The sequence below is a fragment of the Limanda limanda genome, chromosome 16 (assembly GCF_963576545.1).
Source record: "Limanda limanda chromosome 16, fLimLim1.1, whole genome shotgun sequence".
NCBI classification, from domain to species: Eukaryota; Metazoa; Chordata; class Actinopteri; order Pleuronectiformes; family Pleuronectidae; genus Limanda; species Limanda limanda.
Genome location: NC_083651.1, coordinates 853215 through 865807, shown reverse-complemented (window position 1 = coordinate 865807; position 12593 = coordinate 853215). Strand labels below are relative to the sequence as shown.

At 47.0% G+C, this 12593-nt stretch overlaps 1 protein-coding gene across 1 annotated transcript; it reads left to right on the top strand.

Moving 5' to 3' along the window:
• The first annotated feature begins 1469 nt into the window (after positions 1-1469).
• tgfbr2l (transforming growth factor beta receptor-like) lies at positions 1470-11272 on the top strand. The gene is made up of 8 exons (XM_061088801.1): positions 1470-1563; positions 5095-5251; positions 6043-6254; positions 7846-8576; positions 9907-10044; positions 10135-10276; positions 10691-10818; positions 10958-11272. Exons 1-8 carry the CDS (start codon positions 1512-1514, stop codon positions 11192-11194), a joined length of 1797 nt encoding a protein of 598 aa, XP_060944784.1. The 5' UTR covers positions 1470-1511; the 3' UTR covers positions 11195-11272.
• Positions 11273-12593: the final 1321 nt, after the last annotated feature.

The window sequence follows — 12593 nt, the reverse complement described above, 5'->3', positions numbered from 1 at the left end:
TATCTTTTTCATTTATAATACAGTATTCCGACTTTATTCTTGAAATATTGTAATACATCACTTATATTAAATATCAACATGTAATAATGAAAATTAACGATCCGTTTATAGTAAGAACAATAGTATAAGTATTATAAACACCACTATTAAATATAACTATATTAATGACTGGTAGTGACGTCATAAATCCTGTGTTAAGCTCACATTTTGAGATGAAGTGTGACACTGATTTTGTGTGTGTGTGTGTGTGTGTGTGTGTGTGTGTGTGTGTGTGTGTATGTGTGTGTGTGTGTGTGTGAGTGTGTGTGTGTGTGTGTGTGTGTGTGTGTGTGTGTGTGTGTGAGTGTGTGTGTGTGTGTGTGTGTGTGAGTGTGTGTGTGTGTGTGTGTGTGAGTGTGTGTATGTGTGTGTGTGTGTGTGTGAGTGTGTGTATGTGTGTGTGTGTGTGTGTGTGTGTGTGTGTGTGTGTGTGTGTGCGTGAGTGTGTGTGTTTGTGTGTGTGTGTGTGTGAGTGTGTGTGTGTGTGTGAGTGTGTGTGTGTGTATGTGTGTGTGTGTGTGTGTGAGTGTGTGTGTGTGTGTGAGTGTGTGTGTGTGTGTGTGTGAGTGTGAGTGTGTGTGTGTGGTGTCATGATCACCAGCCTAATGAGCTGGAATAAGCCAGTTAGAGGGAGGAGAGGGGGGCGGAGCTAACGAGAGGATGAACCCTGAGCAGCTGTTCCAGATGTTCACACCTCAGCTCAGAGAAGATCCTTAGACTAACGCAGCAGAGGTCAAAGGTCATGTCTGTGTCTCATTTTGACTCAAAGATGAAATGATTGGGTGCAGAGGTTAAAGGTCACAGTGACAGAAACGGCTCTGATTGGTTATTTTTGGTTCGTTTGACTTTTTGGTCGATTTTATATAAAAGTTTGTTTGGAATTACATAAAGGTAAATAATGATCCCCACTAGGACTCTGGTTTTATTGTTTTGCTGTGTTTCTCCCAAGTGGGATCCTGTAATACTGTATACCTCAGCAACATGTCTATATGATGTATGCTATATCATGTATGGTGGGGGGTGCAGGTATGCAATGAAGGTATGAGTGGATATCATTATGTACTCACTTTGTTTTGTAATAGCTGCCTATTCTTGAGACAAATATGTGCAAAGTCTGTTATTAGAGTCAATTCTCAACCATATACTACTTGTTCCTGTATAAAGAAACATGTTTAATTTGCCATGTTCCATGCCTAAGAAAAGTTTAATAAAAACTTAAGTTCAAAAGAAAAGAAAGAAGAAGTTTCTTAGAATCTAAAGTTTTAAAAGTTCCTTCAGAATCGAGCCTTTAGTGAAACGAGAGTTTTCCTCCTGTTTTGAAATCTAACGCCTGTTAAAGTGGCGGTGGGCGGTGCTAAACCACATCTGGATGAAAAACATCTGGACCCTCTGAGCTCCGGACCGAGCGACTCCTCGACTCCCGGACTGACCGAGACCCAGCGCCCTCCTCCGGCTCCCGCTGCCCGCTGACGATGGCTCGCTGCCGGACGCTGTGGACCGGGATCCTCGTCCTCATGACGGCCGGTGAGTGCGACCCGAGCCCCGGGCTTCTCTGTCCCTGCTCCCCGGAGCTGCTGGAGGGGGGGGGGGAGAGATCCGCTATTAGATCCTTCACGTCACTACAACAGGCAGGAACTGTACTGCGATACAAGTACTGCGATACAAGTTCTGTGATACAAGGAATAATACTGTGATACAAGTAATACTACTGCGATACAAGTAATGTCACTGTGATACAAGTACTGTGATACAAGTAACAATACTTTGATACAAGGAATACTACTGCGATACAAGTACTGTGATACAAGTAAAAATACTTTGATACAAGGAATACTACTGTTATACAAGTAATAATACTGTGATACAAGTAATAATACTGCGATACAAGTAATAATACAGAACAAATAACAATACTTTGATACAAGTAATACTACTGCAATACAAGTAATAATACAGAACAAGTAACAATATTTTGATACGAGTAATACTACTGCGATACAAGTATTACCTCTGCGATACAAGTAATAATACTGTGATACAAGTAATACTACTGCGATACAAGTAATAATACTGTCATACAAGTAATAATACTGTCATACAAGTAATGCTACAGAACAAGTAACGATAAGTCATTAAAAGTAACAATAATACAATACAAGTAACAATACTGTGATACAAGAATGACTATTTTTTTGTTTATTTCTGAGTAGAACCAGACCCAGAACATTTAAGTGCTGCTCACCAAATTAAATATTTAACAATTTAAGCATCAATGATCAGTGTGTGTGTGATCAGTAGAGTCACTTCAATCGTTCATGTTTACGTCAGTATTATGATTATTATGATTATTATGATTACGATTATTATGATCATAAGCGGATCCAGGATGAAGAACTCAGGTCAACAGAATGTGTGCACTCTTCAGATGAAGGAGCCCAGTGGACTCGATGACCTCATGTGGACCAACGTAGTATTTTCAGGTTCTGATGAAGTTGATGTTTCTGTGGACAAATATTAATATTAATCAGCTGCTTTGACCTCCTGTTGTTCATGAACTGACAGAGAGAGAAAATAAGATCCAACAAAGAGCGAGTGCCTCTGAGACGTCTTTGTGAATAACTACACACACACAGACACACAAAGAGACACACACACAGAGACACACACGCAGGCGTCTTGGCCTTGTCTTGAGATGTTGGAGAGGACAGAGACTGGCACTGAAAGAGTGTGTTTATGTGTGATACTTTCATTTGTGCATGTGAGGACAGTGATGTGACGTGGCCTCACAAACACACACACACACACAAGGACAGACACACACTCTATTCATCAACACAGCTGAGGATGTGGTTCCATGTAAAAAGCATCAGTTCTTAAAACGTGTTGACGCTTTCTTCTCAGGACTGTTTGTCATTTAAGTCAATAAGTGATTTTTAAATCTCAGCAGCAGATTGTTCTGGACACGTTGTGTAGTTAGTGTGTTTGTGAAGCTGCAGCAGGTTGTCGGTTCCGACTCGTTCACACCAACAGGAACATGGGCGAAGCCTGGGTAGAGGGGCGGAGCCTGTAGAGCAGCAGGAGGCGAGACATGACGTATAAACTCTGCTGTGGACAGATCAGTGTTGTTGTTTCCAGCTCCTCCACACGGCGTCGGCCTCATCACCAGAAGATCTGGAACCTCCTCGTGTTTCCAAGTGGACGTCTTCGTCTTCTACGTGTCCGGCTCCTCTTCTTCATCCTGAGATCTTTGTGTTCTTCCAGTTTCACGTCACGTGTTAGAAACCTCGTCCACACGTCCACTCGCTCTCTGAGAAGCTTCCACACATCGTCCTGCTGGTTCCTCACATGGACTCTGACATGTTACACACATTTAACCAGGAGGATCTCAGGAGAAGATCCAGAACATCCAGAGACTCTGACTCAGACATTTGTTCTCACAGAGAGAACCTGCAGAACATGTGAGGAACACGTCAGGAACACGTCAGGAACATGTGAGGAGCATGTTGGGAGATCTGAAAGCAGTTTCTGAGTAACATTGTATTTATCATTTTTCTGTCAACACTGGCGATGTGGTCGCCGTGTTTTTACGTTGCCAAATTCACCTCACCAAAACTAGGCTAGCAGTTTCCACTTGTTTCCAGTCTTTATGCTAAGCTAACCATCTTTATGCTCTGACATGACAGTGGAGACGCAACGTTTACACACAGCAACAGAAAACTCACACTTCAGACGCGATGCAAATATGTGCTGATCTTAAATCATCTGGAGTGTGTGTGTGTGTGTGTGTGTGTGTGTGTGTGTGTGTGTGGTTGTAAGAGGGAGGGCCTCCTCCTCCCAGCAGCTCGTCGTGCTGAGATTTCCCATGAGCCTTTGAGGGTGGAGTGTTGGATACTAACTTGGCTCAGAGAGCAGCTCACTTCTGGCTTCAATTTATTCCTGGAGACACACACACACACACACACACACATGTTTGTACTTCTATCTTAGTGAGGACACTCGTTGACATAATACATTCCCCCGACTCGAACCGAAACCGGATTCTTACCCCACAAACAAGACTCAACCCTCAAATAGGCCAAGAAGTGAGGACCACACAAAATGTCCTCACAATGATGGTACACACACACACACACACACACACACACACACACACACACACACACACACACACACACAAACACACACACACAGAGACACACAGAGACACACACACACACACACACAATCCTCCAGCTCTTTAAGTTTTCTTCCCCCTTTGTCTCCAGCTCTGTTTGGAAGAAACATCTGGATCAACTTCTGCTCTGTGTTTGTGTGAGTGTGTGTGTGTGTGTGTGTGTGTGTGTTTGTGTGTGTGTGGGTGTGTGTGTGTTTGTGTCCTCTACAGACAAAAGCACACACCATAGACACACAGCATAAAGTAGGTGCAAATAGTAAAGTGCACAACAACAGACAAACAAAGAGGAGTGTTGAGTTGTGTGTTTGCAGAGCCGTGCTTCGGAGGGACACGCCCATTTCCTGTTGCTGAGCAGAGGAGTTCCAGCCCGAGAGTCTCACTCATTAGTTCTCTGATAATATTTGAATGAAGTGTTTAACACGAATCTCTGTGGCCGTTTCCATGAGATGTTCATGTGCAGGACGTTGTGTCTTCTTCAGAAACTCGTCGGCCTCCTGATGAAGACTCGTTAACTGAGACTCTTAGTTTCAGCTGATTGATAAACGCTGAGGTTTAAACGTCCTGATGAAGGTTAAATTATAACTCTGATTATTGATGCTCCTGAATCAAAACAAATGATCTCTACTTTCTTCAGCATTGTCTGAATCAACTTGTTACTTTACTGAAGGAAAGTTCTGATCGACAGCTCCAGGAGGCGCTGAAGAGTCAATCTGAGTACTTTGAGTATTTTAATTACACAAAGAGACATCTGATTCACAGCTGCTCTCTACACACGACTCCACAACACAACGAAGACATGTCTGTTTCCATGTGTCGTCCCTTGAACCTCCTGCTTGTCTCATGTTGTCTCTTGTCCCTGATTGTCTCCGTCCACACCTCAGGTGTCCCTGCTGGCGTCCAGTCCTTCAGCCACCTGAGCTTCAACCTGTGTAAGTGGTGCGAGGCGTCCAGCCCGCTGTGCAAGGACAGCGTCTGCACCAGCAACTGCAGCCTGTCGTCCTTCTGCACCGCCATCGAGGAAATCTGCATCGCTGTCTGGTGAGAGGAGTCCGACCTGTTCCACCTGGAGTCAGAGCAGGAGACATTTCATTTTACTCTGAGTCTGAGAAGTTAGTTTGTAGGAACACAAGTTTTACAGATATCATTATATGTTCTTTTTTAATATTTACAATATTCCCAAATCCATAAGTACACCCTTTAATAATTCCAAATTAAAGAACTGAATTTAGGACAAAGTAATAGATGAAAGCCTCAGTATGATTGAAGAGAAACCAGAGGATCACTTGTTTTCTCAGCACGTGTGACGACCCTCACTGACCCACAACTTTCTTCAGGAGTGGAAACTTGAGTCTTTTGTTTGGATAACAGCGTTAGGTCAGGACACGCCCCTCCACCACACACTCACCGCACCCTCTCATTTCCTGTCAGCCCCCCCCCCCCCCTCCCAGTACTCTGCTGGAAACCAGTGATAAGAGAGAAGTGACGGAAGGCCACTGGTTCATTCAGGTCAGAGTTCGTTTCGCTGTAAACACGAGCGCTAACAAAGTGATCGAGTTTCATGAGAACCCACAAACCACCTCCAGCTCTCAGGCCAGTAGGTGGCGATGACGTGTAGGTGAAGGATCCATCCTACACCAGAGAAGAACAGTGGAGCTCAGCGAGAGGCTGATCTGGAGTCAGATGCTAACTTGTAATCAGACGCAGCTGAGTAGAGAATCTGCTTCGTTGTGGAGATCGTTCTCAGATCAGCTGCCGTGTTTTCTCCTCGGCTGCATTAAAGAAACAAAATGAAACGTCTCCACATTAAAGTTTGATTTTCATCTGTTCAGGAGGAAGAGCAACGACACAATGACCGTGAGCACCATGTGTCACCAGCCGAGTCTGCCACTAGAGGGCGTGGACCCCGCCCTGCTGCTGAACTTCACCTCCAGAGAATGTCACATGGTCCCACAGCCGAGTGACGACGGAGCCATGATGGTCTGTGGTTGTCAGGGGGAACACGAGTGTAACGACAAACTGGTCTTCAACAAGGGAGCCAATGGTGAGGGGGGGTGGATGATGGATGGATGATGGATGGTGGATGATGGATGATAGATGATGGATGATGGATGATGGATGATGGATGATGGATGATGGATGATGGATCATAGATGATGGATGATGGATGATGGATGATGGATGATGGATGATGGATGATGGATGATGGATGATGGATCATAGATGATGGATGGTGGATGGTGGATGGTGGATGGTGGATGATGGATGGTGGATGATGGATGGTGGATGATGGATGATGGATAACGGATGGTGGATGATAGATGATGGATGGTGGATGATAGATGGTGGATGATGGATGGTGGATGATGGATGGTGGATGGTGGACGGTGGATGATGGATGATGGATGATGGATGATGGATGGTGGATGATGGATGATGGATGGTGGACGGTGGATGATGGATGATGGATGATGGATGATGGATGATGGATGATGGATGATGGATCATAGATGATGGATGGTGGATGGTGGATTGTGGATGGTGGATGATGGATGGTGGATGATGGATGATGGATGATGGATGATGGATGATGGATGATGGATGATGGATGATGGATGATGGATGGTAGATAATGGATGATGGATGATGGATGATGGATGATGGATGATGGATGATGGATGATGGATGGTAGATGGTGGATGATGGATGATGGATGGTTGATGGTGGATGATAGATGGTGGATGATGGATGATGGATGATAGATGGTGGATGACGGATGATGGATGATGGATGATGGATGATGGATGATGGATGATGGATGATGGATGATGGATGATGGATGGTGGATGGTGGATTGTGGATGGTGGATGGTGGATGATGGATGGTGGATGGTGGATGATGGATGATGGATGGTGGATGATGGATGATGGATGATGGATGATGGATGATGGATGATGGATGATGGATCATAGATGATGGATGGTGGATGATGGATTAAGGAATGATGGATGATGGATAACGGAAAATGGATGATGGATAGGGGATGATGGATGGTGGATGGTGGATGGATGTGTAATGTCTTCTCTCTGTGGTACCCAGTGTTCTTGAAGCTGCAGAGTAAAGACGTGATCCCGGTGATGGTGGATGATGGATGGTGGATTGTGGATGATGGATGATGGATGATGGATGATGGATGATGGATGATGGATGATGGATAACGGATGGTGGATGATAGATGATGGATGATGGATGATGGATGTTGGATGATGGATGATGGATGATGGATGATGGATGGTGGATGATGGATGATGGATAACGGATGGTGGATGATAGATGATGGATGATGGATGATGGATGTTGGATGATGGATGTTGGACGATGGATGATGGATGGTGGATGATGGATGATGGATGATGGATGATGGATGATGGATGATGGATGATGGATAACGGATAACGGATGGTGGATGATGGATGATGGATGATGGATGATGGATGATGGATGATGGATGATGGATGATGGATGATGGATGGTGGATGATGGATGATGGATGTTGGATGGTGGATGGTGGATGGTGGATGGTGGATGATGGATAACGGATGGATGTGTAATGTCTTCTCTCTGTGGTGCCCCAGGGTTCCTGAAGCTGCAGAGTAAGGACGTGATCCCGGTGGTGGTGGTGAGTCTGGTTCCTCCGGTCCTCGTGGCCATCGTGGCGACCGCGGCGTTCTACTTCTACCGCACACGCCGCCCGGACAAACCCGGCCCCCCCGCACGCCCGGACTGGAGCACCAAGCGCACCCCGGAGTTCTACCAGGCTCTGGACCTGCCGGGCGGGGGGGCAGGAGGCCTGACGGGTCCCGGGTGTGAAGGAGATCACTACGACGCCAAAGTGGCCTCGTTTGACAGTGACATCACCGGCGCCCTCACGGATTGGCACGGCCGGCTGTCGGAGACGCTGCCGATCCAGTTGGAGGTCCTGGTGGGGAAGGGCCGCTTCGCTGAGGTGTGGAGGGCCCGTCTGCTGCAGGGGGTGAGGGGGGGGGTCAACAGCTACGAGACCGTGGCGGTGAAGGTTTTCCCGGCCATAGAGTACGCCTCCTGGAGGAACGAGTGCTTCATCTTCACTGACCCCAAACTGGAGCACGGAAACGTGGTTCGATTCCTGGCGGCTGAAGAGAGGGGTCCGCCCGGCCCCTCCCTCAGGAAGTACTGGCTGGTTCTGGCCTATCACAGCCTGGGGAACCTGCAGGACTTCATCACAGAAAACATCCTGAGCTGGGAGGAGCTTGTTGCCATGGCCGGCAGCGTTGCTACCGGGTTAGCTCATCTCCACAGCGACACCACACCCAGCGGCATTCCAAAGGTAAAACTACATCTCCAGAAACCAGCTTCATCATTACAGTTTTTCACAATTGTTAACACACGTTTTTCAAAACAATAACGGCTTTCTCAAAACTGCACACAGGAAACTGAAAACCAAACACACAAAATGCTCAACCTGACACTTTGCCATCAAATCTCTCAACTGTTCACAAAATGGAACTCGTGTTTTCATTTGCTACACACAGACATATTTTCAAATGACACACACATACCATTCATTGAGAACACACAACTAAGCATTTGCTTGCACACTTCCAAGCATTTACAGCACACTGAAGTGCAAAATTGAAAACACAATCATCGAAATGGAACACACCATATGAATGACATGACCCTGGAGAATTATCCATTTCTCCTTTTGTAAACTGTCTCAGTGTAGGCCTACTTTTTTCATAGTCAAACATAAAACAGCACACAAATATGCAGCTAAAAAATGTTTATTTCAGTACACACAGAGAACAGTACAGTACTGACACAGACAGCATGAGAATGAAAGTTACAGTCTGGACACAGAGAGGTCAACACAGTGGGCTACAGTGAGACACTGTAGAAAAGGAACAATATTTGATTACAGGTACAATACATGCATGTGTCAGTGCTGAATGTTTGGTACTAACAAGCACAAACTCTCTCCGTAACTCCTTGATGCGTCTGTGCTCCGTACGAATGGAACCTGTTCACTTGTTTCATCTACATGGCTCCTATGAAGAAAACGGTCCAATGTAGAGAGGCTGACGGTCTGGATGTTCTAAATGTATCAGGTCAGCCAGGATCCTAGTTTTTATTTGTCTGAGTGTGATAGCGTTGTTCTCATGAACCATATCTAGAATTTCAGTCTCTTGTTCGGCTGTGAAAATGCGTGTTCTTCCTCCACGGTGTGGTTCTCTTTCAGTCCTGCAAAATATAAATACTGTGAGCACACTGTATTCTATTCTATTCCATTGTTCATCAAACAAAACAGAGGCTCAAGGCACTTTTATGCTGCAGTCCTGATTGCAAATTGCTCAACAGACCTGAATGTTTAGAGATTTGAGTATTTGTGTGTTGTAGGTTGATGCTATGAGATTTTACTTGAGAAGTGTGTGTAACAACTGAACATTGTGTGTAGTGTTTTGACAACAAGGTGTTGTGTAATTTACATCAGAGTGTAAAGAAGGAAAGTCAGAGTCTAATGCAGATAAGGGAGTGTGAAGTAGTGCCAAATTGGGTCGAGTGAGGAGATGAGAGGAGAGGAGAGGAGACATTAGAGGAGAACTGTCCCAGCTTCCCTCTGACCTGCTCTGGCTCCTCCTCTGGCTCCTCCTCCTCAGGTGCCGGTCGCCCACCGGGACCTGAAGAGCAGCAACATCGTGATGAAGAGCCGGAGGGAGTGTGCCCTGTGTGACTTCGGTCTGGCCTTACGACTGGACCTGGCTCTCACTGTGGACGACTACGCCAACAGTGGACAGGTGAGATGTTTGGTTGTTGCTCATGAAGCAGAACTTGTGATGGAGGTCCTGGTTGAGTTTGACCGGACATCCCTGTGTCGCCCCCTGCAGGTGGGCACAGCTCGTTACATGGCTCCTGAGGTGCTGGAGTCCCGGGTGAACCTGGAGGACCTGGAGGCCTTCAAGCAGATGGATGTCTACTCCATGGCCCTGGTCCTCTGGGAGATGGCCTCACGCTGCCACGCCATCGGAGGTGAGAGGAGAGGAGGAGCCGGGGGGGGGGGGGGGTCCAGCTTCTACTTCACAGGATATCAAACCAAATTATGAAGGAACAACCGACATAATCCTGAAGGAAGAAGAAGAAGAGACTCGTTGTTCATCTTCATTCAGCAGATTTTATGAAGATGGCTTCATTCAATGTGTTTTAATATTAACATCAACAGATCATTTTATATGGAAACGTCTTAATTTATTGAGCTGTAGTCATCGTGTGTGTGTGTGTGTGTGTGTGTGTGTGTGTGTGTGTGTGTGTGTGTGTGTGTGTGTGTGTCTGTGTGTGTGTGTGTGTGTGTGTGTGTGTGTGTGTGTGTGTGTGTGTGTGTGTGTGTCTGTGTGTGTGTGTCTGTGTGTGTGTCTGTGTGTGTGTGTGTGTGTGGTACTGCTGCAGAGGTGGACAGCTACGAGCCGGCCTTCGGCTCTCAGGTGTGTGAGCAGCCGTGTGTGGACAGCATGAGGGACATCGTCCTGAGGGACCGAGGACGACCCGACATCCCGGCGGCCTGGACGCAGCACCAGGTCAGAGACAGACACACAAACAGACACTGATGCTTTCATCGCAGACACACACACGTGTGCAGACGACTTGGTTGACATGTCTCTGTCTCACTTTGGTCCTCTGTCCTCTGTCCTCTGACCTCTGTCCTCTGTCCTCTAGGGGATGAACGTCTTCTGCTCCACGGTCACCGAGTGCTGGGACCACGACCCGGAGGCCCGGCTGACGGCCGACTGCGTGGTGGAGCGCTTCCACGCCCTGCAGGAGGACCAGGACCTGACACCAGAAGCCGTCAGAGACAAGGACGGAGACAGACAAAAGAACTCAGAGACGCCAGAAGACGATCAGATCCGCTCCTCGTCCTCCCAGGCTCCTCAGAGAGAGGACACACAGCTGTGAGGCTCAATCTGCTGGCAGAGACACTCAGACTCTTCTGTTGTATGAAAGTGTTGTTTCATCGGAGCCGGTCTCCGAGTGTGTGACTGTGATCCCCCCCCCCCCCCCCCTCATCACCCATCAAAACTCTGTTGGATGGAAAACACAGAATCTTAATGTTTGTTTTTTATAAAAATAAAATATCAACGTTAAGTTACATGTTCAGTCCGAAGGATTCAGTGACGAGTCCACTGGTTTAGCTTCTAACATTATATCGTCGGAGGTGAAGACTGCAGCTGCTTCCTCTTCTTCTTCTTCTACTGTTTAATTCTGTCTCTGCTTCCTGTGATTGGTCCGAAAGTCCAAACAATCCAACAAAGTGTTTCACTGCAAAGCAACAGATTGTTTGAATTAACAAGAGACAAACATCAGAAGAAAACTTGAATAAATACTTTAAATTTCTCGTAATCGTGAACATTTGATCATCTTTACAAAGTTCAGAGGATTAATACAAACTTTTCTTCTGTTTGTTATTCTCAGTTTATTAATCTGATCCAAACAACGTGATGTTCCACAAACTTCTTCTTTCAGCTTCAGAGAGAAACTGAAAACCACCAAAGCTTAACAACAATGTCTTTAAACTGGTTCCCGTGGTTACCAGTACTTTGTAATGTGCACGGGGGGGGGGGGGGGCGGGTGCTCTATATGACATGACTCATTTTCTCCACAACAAAGGTCCCATTAATTACGATGGAGGAACCAACTGTCGAAGTCGCACAATCAGAGATGTTGTGTTTTTATTCCTAAAGCTGCCTTCAAATACGTCCTCTACGCTGCCCCCTGGGGGACTTGGCTGGGACAAGACCCCTCTCAGTGCCCCCTGGGGGACTTGGCTGGGATAAGACCCCTCTACGCTTCCCCCTGGGGGATTTGGCTGTGATAAGACCCCTCTACACTGCCCCCTGGGGGACTTGACTGGGATAAGACCCCTCTACACTGCCCCCTGGGGACTTGGCTGGGATAAGACCCCTCTACACTGCCCCCTGGGGGACTTGGCAGGGATAAGACCCCTCTACACTGCCCCTGGGGGACTTGGCAGGGATAAGACCCCTCTACACTGCCCCCTGGGAGACTTGGCAGGGATGAGACCCCTCTACACTGCCCCCTGGGGGACTTGGCTGGGATAAGACCCATCTACATTGCCCCCTGGGGGACTTGGCTGGGATAAGACCCCTTTACGCTGCCCCCTGGGGGACTTGGCTGGGATAAGACCCCTCTACACTGCCCCCTGGGGGAATTGGCTGGGATAAGACCCCTCTACACTGCCCCCTGGGGGACTTGGCTGGGATAAGACCCCTCTACGCTTCCCCCTGGGGGATTTGGCTGTGATAAGACCCCTCTACACTGCCCCCTGGGGGACTTG

Excerpts from the sequence above, each read along its gene's own strand:
- tgfbr2l (XM_061088801.1), top strand. The coding sequence starts at position 1,512 with ATGGCTCGCTGCCGGACGCTGTGGACCGGGATCCTCGTCCTCATGACG. Across the intron at positions 8,577-9,906 it reads CACCCAGCGGCATTCCAAAG|GTGCCGGTCGCCCACCGGGA; the intron begins GTAAAACTACAT and ends CCTCCTCCTCAG. Across the intron at positions 10,819-10,957 it reads CGGCCTGGACGCAGCACCAG|GGGATGAACGTCTTCTGCTC; the intron begins GTCAGAGACAGA and ends TCTGTCCTCTAG.